This window comes from Grammomys surdaster, unplaced genomic scaffold (assembly GCF_004785775.1).
Source record: "Grammomys surdaster isolate TR1022 unplaced genomic scaffold, NIH_TR_1.0 655, whole genome shotgun sequence".
NCBI classification, from domain to species: Eukaryota; Metazoa; Chordata; class Mammalia; order Rodentia; family Muridae; genus Grammomys; species Grammomys surdaster.
In genome coordinates, this window is record NW_021605074.1 from 303882 (window position 1) to 321585 (window position 17704).

The following is a 17704-nucleotide window of genomic DNA, read 5'->3' on the forward strand; positions in this document are numbered from 1 at the left end:
TCTGGGCCTTCTCTTCACTCTTAACCACTGGGCCTTCTCTTCACTCTTCACTCTTAACCACTGGCCTTCTCTTCACTCTTAACCACTGACCTTCTCTTCACTCTTAACCACTGGCCTTCTCTTCACTCTTAACCACTGGGCCTTCTCTTCACTCTTAACCACTGGGCCTTCTCTTCACTCTTAATCACTGGGCCTTCTCTTCACTCTTAACTACTGGGCCTTCTCTTCATCCCTAATAAAGTCAATCAAACTTTAAAGCATCAGGCAATGCTTTCTTCTCAGTGCCTCTTACCTCCTGGTTTGTTGAGACAGTCTTACTTTGGAATCTAGCTGGCCTAGAACTCATGGGGATTTTTCTTTCCCAGTCTACCCAGTGCTGGGATTTTAAGTGTGAACCACTATGCCTGTCACCAATAAATTTATTCAAACATATTTATTTAAAGCAAAGAAAAACTGTTCTTTTTTTTGGGGTGGGCAGGGTTTCTTTGTGTAGCTCTGGCTGTCCTGAACTCGCTTTGTAGACCAGGCTGCCTTGAACTAACAGAGATACTCTTGCCTCTGCCTCCTGAGTGCTGGGATTAAAGCCACCATGCCGTACAAAGAAATAGTTTTTATAATGTGAGTAACAAATTTTTTTTTAAGGTAAAAGGATTTTACTATGTATTTCCTATTTTAAATTAGGCAAGTATACGATTTCATCTTTCCCTGTACAAATGATTTTCCTTTGTTTCCAAATTTACAACCCTTAAGTATTCTTTAAGAACATAATTCCTCTTTTAAAGCTAGAAGAACACATAGTATCAACTCACTTATAAATAGCTCTGGAGAAAACAACTCTGAGGTGGTGGTCTCTGTCTCTAATGTACTCAGAGCAGCTAACTGCAGGAGCTTAATACTGCTGAATCCCAAGCTCTGTAAGTATATAACTCTATAACCTGTCCATTTGCTGTGAAGTTATACTTAAAAGCCTTTGTAGAACAAGCCTAGTGATACACTGTTATGGATAACAATAACTGTTTGGAGGTCATTTTGTTTCTTTTTCTTGTTTCTTTTTGAGACAGCTTCTTACTATGTAGCTCTGGCTAGCCTAGAACTTTCTACATAGACCAGTCTGGCCGTAAACTCATAGAGATCTGCCTGCCTCTGCTTCCTGAGTGCTAGATTCAAAGTGTATTCTATCACATCCAGCATTGAGGTGATTTTAAAGAACGATGTTAATAACAAGAATAATTCCTACCCACTTATTTACAAATACTTTTTATACGACATGAATGAGCTTGGCTTCCCTTTGTTTTTTTGTACAAAGAAGCTAATGCTGATTGAAATGGTACATGTTGCCAATTGGCAAATCAAATACTTGAGGGCAGTTTGGTTTACATGATGGTAAGAGGCTTGCACGAACAGGCCTGTCTCACGTGCAGGTTCAGCTCAGCTTTTCCGTCAGTGTGGCCTAGACACCTTTTCTCTGCGATCTTCAAATAGTAGTAGGAACAGTTAAAGTACTTTTACATCTATCAGCTGTTGCTGGTCTTTGGTTTCTTTGCCTAAAAAATCATTTAACTGAAGAATTCTGGGTGTTGAAATGTTTTTAGAACCACATGTATTCTGTAGCTATAACTAAACTAAATATTTTCCCAATGTTGTCTTAGAACAAAAGCTATTTTTGGTGGCAAAAGCTTAAAATATATGATTCCTGTGTTAGAGAAACTAGTTCTCTTGTTTGAAGTTTATATTTGCCTTTTAATTCTTCAACAAAAAGAAATAAGAAAATTAAACAAAATTTAGAGTTCAAAACAACATGAGGAAAAAGATGAAATAATCATATCAGTAATTCAACAGAATGTTCAAGACTGAAGTATATCCTCTACAAAACAAGAGTAAGAGTCTGGAAACTAAAGGAAAAGAATTCACAAGCAGCAGGGAGTAAGCATGCACAAGCACTGCAGGGGACAGGTTTGCTATGTGATCTAGATGGCTTTGCTCAGATACAGGACATGCTAAGAGCACTTGGCACTGAGAACACATGTGGTTCTAATAACATCCAACACACACTCCCTCAGTTAAATGACTTTAGGCAAAGAAACCAAAGACTAGCAGCAGTTAATAGCCATAAAAACACTTTAAAACTGTTCCCACTACCATTTAAAGGATGTAGAGAAAAGGTGTCTCTTTGTCAGACTGTGACAGACAAGCTGAGCCGAGGCAGGTATGTGCATACAAGCCTTTGGTAAGGATGGATCTCATTAAGCTTTAGACTTGTGAAAGGCAAAAGAGCCAAGTCTACACAGGACAAGACTTCAACCTCTGATGGCCACAAAAACATGCATTAAAGAGAAAGAACGACAAAAAGTCAAGCAGAAAAGAAAGGCATCCTAAGAGACTAACCACAGAGAAGCAATGAGAATGGTGTGGAGGGAACAGAACGTTTACAGACACACTGGCTTTCTCTTTCTCTGCTTGTCCTTATCCTTTGCTTCTCTCTCCCGTTTGGCAAGTCGCCTCTTAAACTCTTCTGGCATTTTCTCATAACAGTATTTGCAGACTGGCTTTAGATCAATTTCAACAAACTTATCCCTTTGAGTAGAACAAAGAAGGGATAGAACAGGAACAATTAAAGAAGAACAGTTACTTTCAGAAGGACTCAAGAGAAAAACGAGACAGGAATCAATCACTTCCCTCTTTTAGATTCTAAATGGCATCTAAAACCTTTTGGCTTTAGTAATGACAATGGACTAGACCAAGTACTTACTTGAGTGTCAGTTTGGTATTGCAGGTGGAACAGGCAAAGCAGCTCACACACCAGGCCTTGTTGAGGGCAGAGACCACTGTGGGGAAAGAGATCTGATCACATGGGAGCATTTCACTGTGGAAGAGGGGCTTCAGTTTCAAACCCTGAAAAACCAAGATGGCTGTTCCCCAGGCACCTAGAGAAGGGGCTCAAGCTTTCTTTCGTGAGAGGTTCCTTTCCTTTTGAGACAGAGTCGTAATGTGTAGCCCAGGGTGGACTGAACTCCTGGTCTTCCTGCTTTAGCCTCATTGACTCTGGAATTACGCATGTGCATCATCATGCTGTTAGGAAGGGTTTTTTCCCCTTGTAAAACGAGAGCCCAAAAGCTCGATGCTATTTGTGTGATTCTAACCAATTCACTTTTTATTATGGCTATTTTTTCACTTGGTTGTTTGTTTTTGGAGGCAGGGTCTTACAATGAAGCTTTTGGCTGGCCTGGAACTCATTATGTATAGACCAGGCTGGCCCTAAACTCATAGAGATCCCTTGTGTCTGTCTCCTGAATGCCTGGCTTTTTTCACATTATTAGAAAGGTAGGTTTCAACTTAAGCGAGACTATTTCTTTTTCTTTCATTTTTTTTTTTGCATGTCTTTGTGCATGTGTGCATGTGTGGGTGCACATGCATGTGTGTATATATGAAGAGAAGTCAGAGGCTGGCATGGAGTTTTCTTGGATCACTCTCCATCTTATTAATGGAGGAAAGGTCTCCCAGTTGAACTCAGAGCTAGCCAATACATTAAGTGTGGTTGGCGGCTTGCTCTGGGGAAGCCTCTTTCTACCTTCCAAACACAGGAACTAGAGGCAGGTGGCACCGTGTTAACAGCATTTCCATGGTGCTAAGGCTAGAACTCTGGTCCTCATTATGCAAGCATTTATCCTCTGAGCTCTCTCTAGACCTTTTTTGTCCTTTTAACTTTTAATTTTTCTTTATTTACAAATTAGAGACACTAAAATACTATTCCCTCTCAGCAGCGTGGGACAGTAGACAACTTGTCTGTCTCTCGTTGCTCAGATGAGCTTTTCTAACAAGGCTTGAAGACCCCTGAAGCAATATGCATTTCAAAAAAAAAATTTAAACTCCCGATTTTAATTTATCTGACTTAAAGAGGTGTTTCTTTCGAAGTTGACATTAAGCACATAACTTCCTTTGTCCTTTACAGTGTCTCCTGCAGGGAGGAGTTAAACTGACTACAGTGCACTAACGATGGTCCTGAACTAACCTTTTATTTCCTGATTAGGTGATGTCTGCTGAGAACCAGAAAGCATGCAGCAAACACAGTTGTTTAGAACTTTGTCAGGAAATTTCTGGCTGGACTGGTTTGTGACCATGAGCCAACACAGCTGCTTCCTCTGTGTTACAGCCAATCTGTCCTGCCTGGTTTGCCTACACAGTAAGTCCTAGCAACCCTGTAGAGCTTACAGCAGCTCTGCTGCCTTGGTAGCCCATCTCGATGCTGTAGAGTTCTGGGAAGCATGCCGAGAGGAAAGCAACTGACAATGCCCACACTACAAACCACAGGAGCAATTAGCTTCTTTCCATTTTCACACCATTGTTTTTATGACAAAGTGGTCCCATCCACCCAAGATACATACCGTCACCTTCTATGACACGGTTGCAATGGAAACAAACATCACCAAATAGCTGAGAATGAAGACAAGAAACAAGTGGTGAAGGCTCAAGCTGGGTTAGAATTAGGTTTTTAACAATAAATATTTATATGATTTCCATTCTGTTTACCACTAAAAAATTTTTTTCTTCCTAAAGAAAATTAGTAATTGATTAGTTACAATGAAAGTCTGTCAGTTTTCTTCACTTAAACATATCTTTCCTGTGACAATTTGAGCACCAAAATAAGAAAACATACAAAAGAAGCCTATGCCCAGGAAGGGAGGATGGCGGCTGTCCAAGCAGAGCGCTCAGGGCAACTGAGCAGGGCGAGCCTACACTGGGGAACTCTCATTCCCACCCAGAGCAGGCAGCATTGTTGCATGTTACTAAATGGAAGGAGAAAGTGATGAGGAGGACATTTATGTAGTCAGAAAGTGACTGTTCACGGGTTGTTTATTGGATATGGGGGCAGTAACTCCCAGTGCAGACATAGCCACCACCAAGCCTAGGTAGGCACCAGCAGGACAGCAATGAACACAGAGGACAGGCCCTGAGGAAGACATACCACTCTCTGTTCAGTGTTCTAGCCAAGAACGCACAACCTCAAAATAATGGTGGAGAAACAACAGAAGAGCCCAAGGGAAAAGGATATACCAAGGAGACTGAACATGTTCCGTACTTGAGGAGGCTAAAGAAATATAACAATACTGACACTCATCTTAGAGCAGGAAAAAAACAAGTACTATACTAACATTATTGGGCTGGGTGGTAGTACATCCCAGAACTTGGGAAGCTGCTGCAGAGAAACCTTGTCTCTAGATAGATAAGTAAATGCCTAAATGATAAAACTAGAATAAATGAAATTACTACACCAATACTGATAACTGTGATACAGAAGAGAGTTCTGTATTCTAGGGAAATATACACTGAAACATTTGGGGTAAAGGAACACAACTGCATCAGATGCTTATGGTTAAAAGTCCTAAGTGAGGAACTATATCGGGACACCTGAGGGCTGGAGGAAGGAGAGTCAGCTGTCCTTAGGCGTGTAGCTCCTGGTAAGTTGACCACTCTCCAGTGTATAGCCCCACACACAGATGTAAATGGGAGCACAAAGTGGAGTGGATGAGTTACTTAAAAAAACAAAAAACATGAAACTGGGGGTTCTAAGAAGGCAGGGTATAGGAAGGTAGGGTAAATCTGGGAAGAGTTAGAGGAGGTAGGATTGAATATGATCAAAACATATTATATAAAATTTTTTTAAAAGATTTATTTATTTATTTTATTTATGAGTACACTGTCGCTGTCTTCAGACACACCAGAATAGGACATCCAATCTCATTACGGATGGTTGTGAGCCACCATGTGGTTGCTGGGATTTGAACTCAGGACCTCTGGAAGAGCAGTCAGTGCTCTTAACCGCTGAGCCATCTCTCCAGCCCACAAAATTTTTAAAGAGCTAAAAAGATTAAAAAAAAAACCTATGCACAAGCTGGGCGGAAATAGCACATGTCTTAATTGCAGCACTTGGGAGGCAGAGGCAGGCTAAGTTTGAGGCCAGCATGGCCTGCAGATCTAGTTCCAAGACAGGACTATTCTGAGACATCCTATCTTGAAAAACCAAAAACCAACCAATCAACCACACACCCACCCACCAACCCAAAAAACCAAACCAAACAACAAAAAAAACAAGCCCTCGCCTTGCAAAAAACCAAACCCAAAACAAAACAAAACAAAACAAAAACCCAACAAACAAACAAACACCAACCAAAAAACTATACAAGGGCTGCAGAGGTGGCTCAGTGGTTAAGAGCAATGGCTGCTCTTCCAGAGGACCCACGTTCAATCCCCAGTATCCACATGGCAGTTCACAAACACCTTTAACTTCAATCCCAGGGGATCCAATGCCCTCTTCTTGCCCCTATAGGGCACTGCACACATGCGGTTCACAGACATACATCCGGGCAAACACTCATACATTAAAAAATTAAAAATAAAATCTCAAAACAACAAAAAACTATGGACATTTAAATGTACATATATGTACATAAAAGATATATGTGTTAATCTTTATATATAGTAAAATCAAATGCACCCAGAGGAGGCAAAGGGAGACTACAGGTAAAGGTAGTTAGACAGATATTGTTTGTACATTATTTTGTGAATATCCTGAGACTCAAAGATTTAAAATACATCTCTGTAGACCAATGCACATTTTCCAAGAGCTTTCTTTACAGCTGAAACACTGATGAATTTTCACTTTTATCTGTCACATATCTAGTTAGTAGAATCATTACCTGATTATAGTGAGTTTCGCAATAGGCCAAGCCCTTCCTCTCATAATGGCGATGTCCAAGAAATGGTTTTTCACATTTGGCACAAACAAAATGCTGAAAAAAATTGAACAGATTATTTTTGAGATACTGTAATTTGATTTATCTAACAAAGTAACCTCAAAGTTAATCAATTCTTAGAAAGGATAGTAATTAATAACCAGATTTCCACGCCCTTTTTTTGGTGACAGTGCCTCACTATATAGACCTTATAGATCTGGCTGTCCTAAAACTTGCTGTATAGACCAGGCAGGTCCGTAATTTACAGAGATCTGCCTGCCTCTGCCTCCTGGCTGCTGGGATTAAAGGTGTGTTCCATCACACCCAGCAAGTCCAGATACTTTTATGGTCTCAATTCTGATGTAGATGAGGCTCTAATGGGTTACCTTAAAATAATTGTTCAGCAACAGTACATGATGACACATGCCTTTAATCTCAGCACTAGGGAGGCAGAGACAGGTAGATTTCTGTGAGTTCATAGCCAGTTTAGTCTACAGGGCCAGTTTCAGGACAGCCAGGGTTATACAACGAAACTCTCACAAAAAACCAAAACCAAAACCAAAGATAACTACTCAGCAGTTAGAAGGGCCCCTCCTCTGGAGTAGGATCTGGGTTTGGTTCCAGCACCAGCATGTAACTTATGACTATCCATAACTGCAGTTACAGGGGATCTGATGCCCTTGTCTTACCAGGCACACATATGCAGGGAAAACATTCATATGCATACAATAAAATAACCTTTGAAAAACAAAACAAAAAACTAGCCCATCAGATAAGACATCTGAGAGAGGAGATGGGCACCCAGCAGTATTTATAATTGAGACTAGGAGTTGCCTCTATAAAACTAGCCTGTGGGCATGTCTGTGGGCTATTTTCTTGCTTGCTAATTGATGTGGGAGGGCCCAGCCCACTGTGCCATTCCTGGGCAGGTGAGCCTGGGCTGTGTAAGAAAGGTAGCTGACAATAGCCTGGAAGCAAACCAATAATCAGCATCTCTCCTTCATCTCTGCTCTAGTTCTTACCTTGGCCTCACGCCACAATGGACAATAACTTGTAATCCATAATAAACCCTTTCTTTTCCCAAGTTGCTTTTAGATAGCTGTTGTTTGTTTTGTTTTTGAGTCTGAGTTTCTCTTTATAGTCAGTTGTAGCTGTCCTAGAACTTACTGTGTAGACCAGGCTACCCCTGAACTTACAGAGATCCTCCTGGTTCTGCCTCCCTAGTACCAGGATTAAAGGAGTGTGCCCCACACTTAGTTTGGTCAGGTTTTTTTGTTTGGTTTTGGTCACAGTGATAAACTAGGACAAAAGTCAACTGTTGCTTAAGATGTCCACACTTCATCCTTAGACTGTTATCTTGCTAGCACACCTGAGGCATGGAGAGTGAAAGCACTGGCTCCCCTGGGGCAGGCTGTACTCACCTCCACATGCCATTGCTTGCCCATGGCATTCACTACTCGCCCTTCAATGGGCCTCCGGCAGGCGCCACAAATAGGGACCCCCATCTTATCATGACATGGCAGACAGTATAGCTCCCCTTTCAGCTCCCGAGCATCAGCCGTTAGCTCCTTCCTGTCCACCAAAGACATTACACTGAATACTATTGTACAACTACTGAATGGGTACCCAACAGAGGTAGCAGGATGTTTATTTTTTTTACAAGACTTTAAAAGATATAATTATAACAATCCCTGATAATTTCTATTTTCCCCTCATTAAAGGTGATCTGAGAATCGTGAATTAAGAGACTTGGCTGGGTTTCAGATTGTTACTAGTATCTTGTATTAATGGTGAGACACAGGAAAGGTCAGCCACATGCCACTTCAGTCATGTTTATCATCGTTGTCTTATGATAACATTATTATATCTCAGTCCATCTGTCTTCCTTAAAACTCCCAGTGCTGGGTCCAGGAATGGTCCACGTCCATAATCCCAACACTTGGGAGGCTGAGGACAGAGGAGTGTGAATCTGTGGACAGCCTATCATCTGTAGACAGTTGTTTATTATTATAAAAATACAAATTATACTGAGTTCAGGGCACATGAGCTGAGAAGCTATTGGTAGTTAGTGGCTGCTGGTAGAAGAGGAGTCATTATTCTTCAGGGGTGTAGCCATTGGTAAGGTGTCCATGATGCAGGAAGTAACTCCACTGCCACATACTTGCAAGCAACCCTAGTTAAACTCAGTGGACTATAAGAACAAGGATAAGAGAAGAGAATGAGAGTGATTTTAACTAAAACATGTTATATACACATGAAACTGTCAAAGACTATTAAAACTGTTAAGACAAAAAATAATAAGAAAAAATAAGTTATATTGGCAAATTGTCAGTACTTTGTATGAATGTCTGTGCACTCCATGTGTGCCTGGTGCATACATGTAAAGGCTCAAAGAGAGCATTAGATGCCCTGGAACTGGTGTTACAGAGGGTTTATTTTGCCATGTGGGTGCTAGGAATTGAGCCTGGGTTCCCTAGAAGAATAGCCAATGCTCTTAACTATTGAGCCACTTCTCCAAATCCCAGAATCCAGCATATTTACTTCAAGTGTCCTTCAAGACTCCCTGTTCTGGGGGCAGGCTGGCCCTCTACTGCTACAGAAGGGAGGAAGGACAGCAAACAACTACAGCTTTTAAAAGAACTGAGCCTTTCAGAACAGCTAGGAGGGGAACCATTTCCAGCAGAGGTTCCCATTGTTCAGTCACTGGTATAAGCAGGCCTGTGGAGGGACTGGGAAGCTAGGAGCTCAGCCATGGAGAGATCATTCTGCTCTGACTAGAGATTTCTCAATCAAGAACTTAACATGAGAACTGGAGAGATGGCTCAGTGGTTCAGAATACTGGCTGCCCGTGGAGAAGCCCTGGGTTCAATTTCAGCATTCACATGATGGCTGACAATCATTTTTAACTCTAGTTCCAGGGTATCTAATGGCCATGAGGCACGCATGTAGTGCATATACTGCATACAAGCAAAACACCAATACACATAGAAAATAACCCAAGGACGACGGCTTTCAGCAGAGTGTCTCTAGCCATTTCTGCTGGATGCTGGGAGTGCCTAACCTGATGATGCTACTTCTCCATGCTCACTCAGCTGGGCTGCCTTACTCAGTTCTGCCGGATGTTGTAGGCACCTGATTTGGTGATGTTCAGCTGTCTGCATGTTGCTTCTTATGTTCTGTCTGCTAATCGTTCTTTTACTTTGCTTACTACCTACTTAATAAACTCACTCATTGAACACTGAATAACCAGCTAACACAGATCATTAGTAGAGCCAGTATATAATGCTCTTGGTTCTTTCACAGGTCTAACAATAAAAGTTGGAGAATTAAGGGTTTAATTCCATGGCAGACCATTTGCTTAGCCTGCATTAAGATCCTAGGTGCACACAGTACATGCACGTGTGTACATGCACACATGCAAAATAAAATAAAACAAGATAAGATAAAAGCTTGCAGAGAAGAAGTTGGTTTGCTCCTTCACTTTAACTGTACTGTTTTGAACAATGTCAGGGATACTGTGATACCCGCAGTTGGCACAGTTGAAGTGGTCTGGGTGGTAAGGGTCATTCTTGAAGATCAGAGGCTGTTCATCAATGATGGCATGGCATTTCTGGCAGATGTATTTTCCGAGGCCTCTGGCCTTTTCACGATTATGACATGGGCGACATAGGTGTCTATAAAGGACCAAAAATGGAATTTAAAAATCTTAAGTTCTTTTTAATCATCAGAAATATACTTCTCATATCTCTGACTATAAATTAAAGAAACCATCTTTTAGAAAACTATCTCCTGTGCTATTAGTAGACCAGAATCAAAGTACGGGAACAATCTCTCCCTTCCACTAATAATCCATGATGCACATAGACTTCCTCACTGCCCAGCACTCCCAGCAGAACAGGAGGCATGTAGTAACAGACCCTGTGACCAAGCTCTGGGGTCATTTCTCAGGGTACTGAGTAAGTCTGAGTTCCCATACCCTAGAGCAGTACCTCATTCTCTACAGAAAAAAATACACGAGGCTTGAACAGTCCTTTTGTCTCCCCACATCCAACAAGGATGGCAAACTCCTACCTGCCAGCATTCTTGACAAACCCTATGTCTGCCAGCACTTCCTGGCAGAGGTCACATCGGAAGCACTCAGGGTGCCAGCTGTTGTTCATGGCTTTGATAACCCGGCCAATGATGAACTCACCTAAGGAAAGTAAAGCACAAAGAATGTGGTGAGGTGTCTTACTTGCTATAAATAAAAGGGAAAGTGTTTATGGAGGGATTGACTCTAGTGGTCCTCCAATAATAAGCTACTGCCTTACCCCTAAGTTGTCTTTAAGATATCACATCTCCATACCTCGCAATTTTTTCCCTTTTAATTTTTGACATAGGGCCTCAAGTGAGCCCTTAAACTTGAGGTCCTCCTGCCACGGCTTCCCATGAATCTGGGATTACAGGCCCGATTACCAACCTAATTTAAAAGAAGGCCTTTTACACCATGTCTGTTGGAGTAAGAGGACAGACAAATGATCTTTCTCTCATCTGGATCCTCATTTTTTACTTTATAGCCACATTTTAACACTGACTATATTGTACTGTATCATACCACAGCACAGCACAGCACAGCACAGCACAGCACAGCACACCACACCACACACCACAGCACAGCACATCACAGCACACCACACCACACCACAGCACACCACACCACACCACACCACACCACACCACACCACACCACACCACACCACACCACACCACACCACACCACAGCACAGCACAGCACACCACAGCTTTCCTTTCCAAGCCTTTCCATGTCCTGAGTTCTTCCAGTGCCTCTTAGTTGTTTATGTCCACAGGCGACACAGACAACTGAAATCTACAGCACTCTTTCCTTTCATTCCCACTACACACTCCTCAACCCTCTCACTCTGTGGGGATCAAACCAAGGGCCTTGACTGCTAAGCACATTTCTACCACTGCGTGTTGTAACTTCAGTCTCTACAAAGTATTTTCTGTTTTCCCATCTTGCTGTGTTTTCGAGACACCGACTTCCTTCACTAAGTATTTATAACACTGAATTCAGGTTCTCCGACCCTAGGAATGTTCTAGTTGAGTCACCACTGAAGTGGCTACGATGAGTGAGCCTAGTACACAGGCATCGTTATCCAGTCAACTGAAACATTCCCTGTCTCTTCCCTGGCCAGACCACAAGCAAGTTGGCAAAGGCAGAGGGAAAAGCAGTGCAGAAAGCCCACTTTTACCCATGTGTCTATAAAAATCAATTCTCTCCAGATTCCACAATTCCTTTAGTTCAATAGCAAAATAGAGAGGATAGATAAACTGTCTTTTATATTTATTTATAAGCACTATTTGAAAAAAAAATGTACTCTCTAGTGTTAAATGACTGTTCTAGTCAGCTTTACCTGTCAACTTGAGGCATCCTAGAGTCACTTGAGAAGGGAGTCCAGTTGAGGGGTTCCCCAGATCAGAATGGCCTGTGGACACATCTGTAGGGGAGTGTCTTGACAGCTATCTAGGAGGGCCCAGCCTATAATGGCTGGCCCAATTCCCTGGGCAAGAGCTCCTGGACTGTGAAATATAGAAAGGAGCTGGGCCTAAGCCTGATGGCAAACCAGCAAGCTGTTTCTCCATGGTTTCTGCTGCAGGCTTCGGCTCTGCCTTCCCTCAGCAATGCACTGTTACCTGAAGCACAGATGACATAAGCCCTTTCCTCCCCTCAGCTGCTTTCAGTCAGAATGCTATCACAATAGAGACAAAACTATGATAGTGACTTATATGAGTGTGAAATGTATTTTCACTTATATCCAGCAGTAAAACTTACCACACTGGTGGCAGCAGGGAGCAAAGAGCATCTGGAAATCATGCTCACAGTACTTCCTTCCTTCAAACTGAAAGAAAAACCATGAATGCCATCAGTTTACATATGTATATATATAACAAGCACAGAATGAGATTATTTCACGAAAAGACAAACAAAAGTGTCTTTTGCTGTTGTTTTATGGTGTTGTGTGTGGTGAACACAAAGCCTTGCCAGCGTTTGGAAAGCGCTCTCTGCTAATCAACTACCCTAGTCCTTACCAAAGGAGGTTTTGTTTTATTTATTTTTGGAGACACAGCCTCATTTTGTAGCCCTAGCTGTCCTGGAACTTGTGCTGTAGACTAGGTTGGCCTTGAACTCATAGACAGCTGCCTGCCTCTGCCTCTGCCTCTGCCTTCTGAGTGCCGGGGTTAAAGGTGAGCGTCACCTGCCCAGCTCACTTTGGGACCTTCCATATTCCCCTATAAAAGTACAGGGAAGAAACTGTACACACAAGAGGTACTCTAAAACCAACATTAAAAACCAAAACTGAACAAAACAAAACAAAAAACAAGCCATCAACATAGATGTGTGTTCTTGTAACCCTGGTCTAGGGGAGGTGGCAGAGTGACAGATGGGCACGGCTCATTGGTCAGACAGCCTAGCCTGACTGATGAACTTCAGGGTCAGTGAGAAACGCTATCTCAAAATATAAAAGTGGAGAACAACCAAAGAAAATAACCTTAAGTTTCACATGTACAGGTACATAGGTATGCGCGCGCGCGCGCACACACACACACACACGCACACACACACACACAAAACAAGGTGAGGGCATAGTGAACAGCTGGTGTCACCTGTGATTGCTTAATTATTTCTGATGTACATATTCTAACTTTGAAGGATTATAAAAATATTTATTATTATTTTATGTGTGTGTTTTATCTGCATGCATGTCTGTGCACTGTGTGTCTGGTGTCCATCAGGGGCAGAAGAAAGCATCAGATCTACTAGAACTGGAATTCTAGATGGTTGTTAGTTACTATCTAGGTGTTCAGAATTGAGTCTGGATCCTTTGCAGAAGCAGCCTTTAACCACTAACTAATCTCTCCAGCCTCATTTACCTTTATAAATTTAATGAAAGATACCGACCTCACAACTCAGATAATTTGCATATATGTAAAACCTCTTCCTGCATTATTTTCAGCCAGTATTTAAAAATTTTTACTGTAAAGTTAAATATTTACAAGAAGTACATATTCTAGCATCTAATAAAAGTCATTTTTGTGTATGTTTTTTTTGCCTGTATGTATGTCTGTACCGCCTGCATACCTGGCGCCCATGGAGGCAGAAGTGGGCATCGGATCCTGTGGAACTGGTTGTTACAGACAACTGTGAACTGTCCTGTGGGTTGTGAGAATCAAACCTGGGTCCAGCAGATGAGTAGGACCACTAATGCTCTTAACCACTGAGCCATCTCTCCAGCTCCTTAGTTATTTTTTTGAGACAGGGTTTCAATATGTAGTTCAATATGGTTGGCCTGGAACTCTCTATGTAAGCCAGATTGATCTTGAACTCACAAGGAATTACAACATTCTGGAAAGAAAACTATGTTTACAGTTTTAAAAAGATTTATGTTTATTTAAACCATGCATATGTCTGAGGAAGCACATATCATATGTGTGTGGGTATATGTGTGGTAGTTGTTGAGCTGCCTCACCATGGATGCTGAGAACCAGCTTGATGTACACACCTTTGGAGGGCACAGTTTGGAGACAGAGTTACACAGTACACTTATAAAACTGTTACAGCAGAGTCTCACTGCAGCACACAAACTTTTAGAATTTGTGTGCTGGCAGCTGCATCCGTAACAGGGCACAGATGTCCACTTGGTTGGCATGGTTCTTCAGGATACTCTGGGCAACATGGAAAGGTGCCCAGCAAGATGGAGTCCTGTTTCGTGCCTGAAAATTTTCCACTGTTTCAACTGTAATCCTCCAAGTTACCTGTGTGTAGTGACAGCTGGCCCTTCCATTGGATGATATACCATGGAGTGTGAACCACTTTGTTCCCCTTGCCTACACAAACCACTACAGCTCAGCCTTGGGTGCAGACCTTATAAGGAACAGGGCACACCAGGCCTGAGGAGATGGGAAACATCTCCCAGCTGCAGGTAGGCGCCTGCTGCCCCTACTGGAGATACAGCCATCTTGGGCTAGAAGTATTCAAGGCATACCAGATTCTAGCTTTTATGTGAGCTCTGAGGATCTGAATTTAGATCATGAGGCTCGCATAAGAAGTACTTTGCACACTGGACATCTTTTCAAGTCATTCACAGAAAGTCTTTTAAAGGATGCTTTCTTTTGACATTAATCAGAGGTGCACAAGGCAAAGTCAGTCATAAAGGAATGATGTCTGGCCGGGCAGTGGTGGCGCACGCCTTTAATCCCAGCACTTGGGAGGCAGAGGCAGGTGGATTTCTGAGTTCGAGGCCAGCCTGGTCTACAGAGTGAGTTCCAGGACAGCCAGGGCTACACAGAGAAACCTTGTCTCGAAAAACCAAAAAAAAAAAAAAAAAAAGGAATGATGTCTGACTACTCTCTACAACTCTAAACTCAACACAGTTTCCCAAGCCAAACTTCTTCATCCTAAATGAGAAAATACACAGGGCAGGAAAAGTTGGGAGGCTTTAAAGGCATATGTTTCCCTAAATGATACCATTTGAGAGGTGTCCTGGTGCAAATCATCCTAACAGAACTGAAATCATTTTCTTTATAAAGTGGGAGAAGCAAGTGCGATTGTGTATAGAAATATAGTAGCAATCAGATCAAAAAGGACTCAGAAGAGGCAGGCAAGCCAGAGCCAACCTACAATGTGATCACTTCTTTAAAAAGAAAAAGAGAGAGAGAGAGAGAGAGAGAGAGAGAGAGAGAGAGAGAGAGAGACTCTCACTGACTCACTCACTGACTCACTCAGGAAACAGTGTCCAAGTATTCAGGAACTGATTCCACTGCAATAACCTGCATTCCAGATCCTGTGCTCCTCAGGACCCAGCATCAGGGCTACCACTCCTATTCCAAGAGATTTTGCTATAATGCACTGCTTCTTTTCCACATATTGTAGAGATAATGAAGCGTAAAATATTTAATTAAGAGCCTGGGGATCCCACAAATCAACCCAAAATAAAAGTTTGGGATATAAAATAAAGAACAAACCAGAAACTATGAATTTTGAAGAATCAAATGCCCATAAACACTATGTTAGATAACTACACTGAATCCCCCAGCCAATTTAAAACAAAGAATACTGTATTAGTTACTTCCTGTTACGGTGCTGAAACTCTGACCAAAAGCAACTCAAGGAAGAAAGGGTTTGTTTTGGCTTCAGTTCCAGGGCAGAGTTCATAGCAGGGAAGGCATGCCCTAGTGGCAGGAGCAGGAAGCTGGCTGATCACATTTTTATTCACAGACAGGAAGCAGAGAAAGAAAGCAGGAAGTGGGGTGAGTCAATAAACCCTCCAAGCCCACTCCAGTGACGTACTTCCTCCCTCAAGGTTCCACAACCTCTCCAAACAGCATCAAGCAGCGGGGACCACATGTTCAGATAAAGGAGCCTACAGAGGATGCTTCTCAAGGATCTCACCACAGATACAAAAGCAAGAAACGTTATGTTCCAAGAGACTGTGTGGTGTGGGAGATGAGCCCCAGCAGCAACAGCTCTGCTTCTTTCTGTGTAGGTTTTGGAGTTCTGTAAATATTCCTATCAGAGAGGCGAGGGAGGAGGGTTAATAACTGTTGGTTTAAAACCAATAATCAGGAACTCTGCCAATGGCCTCATTTTAGAACTGAAGATGCTGGGCAGTCACTTGGTGATTTATACATCTGTCATGAATTGCCCTGAGACAAGCGGGTCAGTAGATAAGCAGAGAGACTGGTTTTGGAGTTTCCTTTTTTCAGTCTTCACTTCTCAGTCCCAGCCTTCCTGAATAATCAGGATACAGTACTAGAGGAAATGAGGGAGGAAACTCTTTGTTAATCACTGTTCCATCACACCGTTCATTACCAACAGGTCTTTCCTGTTAATATAGCCTGGGATGGGGAGAAAGGCACACACTGGGAAAACCAAACAAGGAGAGAGAAAAATCTGAAGCATTAGCAGAGCTCAGCCCTGGGCATGCTGGCTGGATCTGCAGCATACAAAGAAGGCCACTGTCAGGCCTTGTTCTGTGTTCAGTCTATGCCAATTTGAAAGATTTGTGGAACGGTATCTCTCTGTAACTGTTGGCTTTAGCTCACTTCTAAAAATACTTCAAGGGGAAAAAAAAATACTTGTTCTTGTTTTAGTGGAGATAATCAAAGTATCAAAAAGCTGTACTTAGGAACCACTAATGCAGGTGTCTGGTCCTGTTTAAATGGGCATTCCCTGCAGAAAACAGCTAAAATCTTAGGGAAACTAGCACTAATTTTTTTTTTTTTTTGGACAGGCGCTCTCCATGTAGCCCTAACCATCGTGAACTCACTGTGTAGATCAGGCTAGCTTCAAACTCACAGAGATCCACCTGCCTCTGCCTCCCAAGTGTTGGAATCAAAGGCATGTACCACCCACACCCAGCAGCACTGACTCCTTTAAATATAACTACATTATCCAACTGAAAACCTGTAGCCATATGGAACTCACACATTCATGCAGACGCTCCATAACCAGAGTTGTGAAAACTATGAGAAGAACCCTGGGGTCCAACACTGGCTTTCCATAAGTATCTACAGAATGTGTCAGTGAAGATTTTAGAAAAAACATGCTATCTTACGAAATATATCTAAATCATTTCAGTTTCTGAGAAAGATAGGACAATACAGTGCAAGAGAATGCAGCTTTTGGAGACAAGTGTCCAGAGAGAAAAATCTTGAGTCAGCTGTCACTGTATACAATAGGCAAGGGCTTACTTTGCCATGTATAACCAATCATACCTAGTTTGTAGGGTTCGTGTAACTACCAAATGAAAAAACAACAATTTATAATGCATCTGTGTAGTAAGTAATTTTAGGGATAAGTACGATCCTATAAGTCTTGTAAGCTGGCTATGCCCAGTACTTACTCCTGTACAGGGGACTAGCTTCCTGGCAAGGTATGGAGAAGCACAGGCATGCTGCCTTAGGACACCTGT

General features: G+C 42.2%; 1 protein-coding gene across 6 annotated transcripts in view; it reads right to left on the bottom strand.

Moving 5' to 3' along the window:
• Nucleotides 1–17704, bottom strand: part of Lims1 (LIM zinc finger domain containing 1) — a 113239-nt gene that overhangs the window by 4623 nt on the left and 90912 nt on the right. For all 6 annotated transcript variants that reach the window (XM_028782003.1, XM_028782004.1, XM_028782006.1 and 3 more), the window contains 7 exons: nucleotides 12565–12631; nucleotides 10803–10923; nucleotides 10256–10405; nucleotides 8153–8303; nucleotides 6696–6788; nucleotides 4383–4431; nucleotides 2750–2825 (listed from right to left, as the gene is read on the bottom strand). In XM_028782003.1, coding sequence (XP_028637836.1) covers nucleotides 2750–2825; nucleotides 4383–4431; nucleotides 6696–6788; nucleotides 8153–8303; nucleotides 10256–10405; nucleotides 10803–10923; nucleotides 12565–12631 — 707 coding nt within the window. The remainder of the gene's footprint in view (nucleotides 1–2749; nucleotides 2826–4382; nucleotides 4432–6695; nucleotides 6789–8152; nucleotides 8304–10255; nucleotides 10406–10802; nucleotides 10924–12564; nucleotides 12632–17704) is intronic.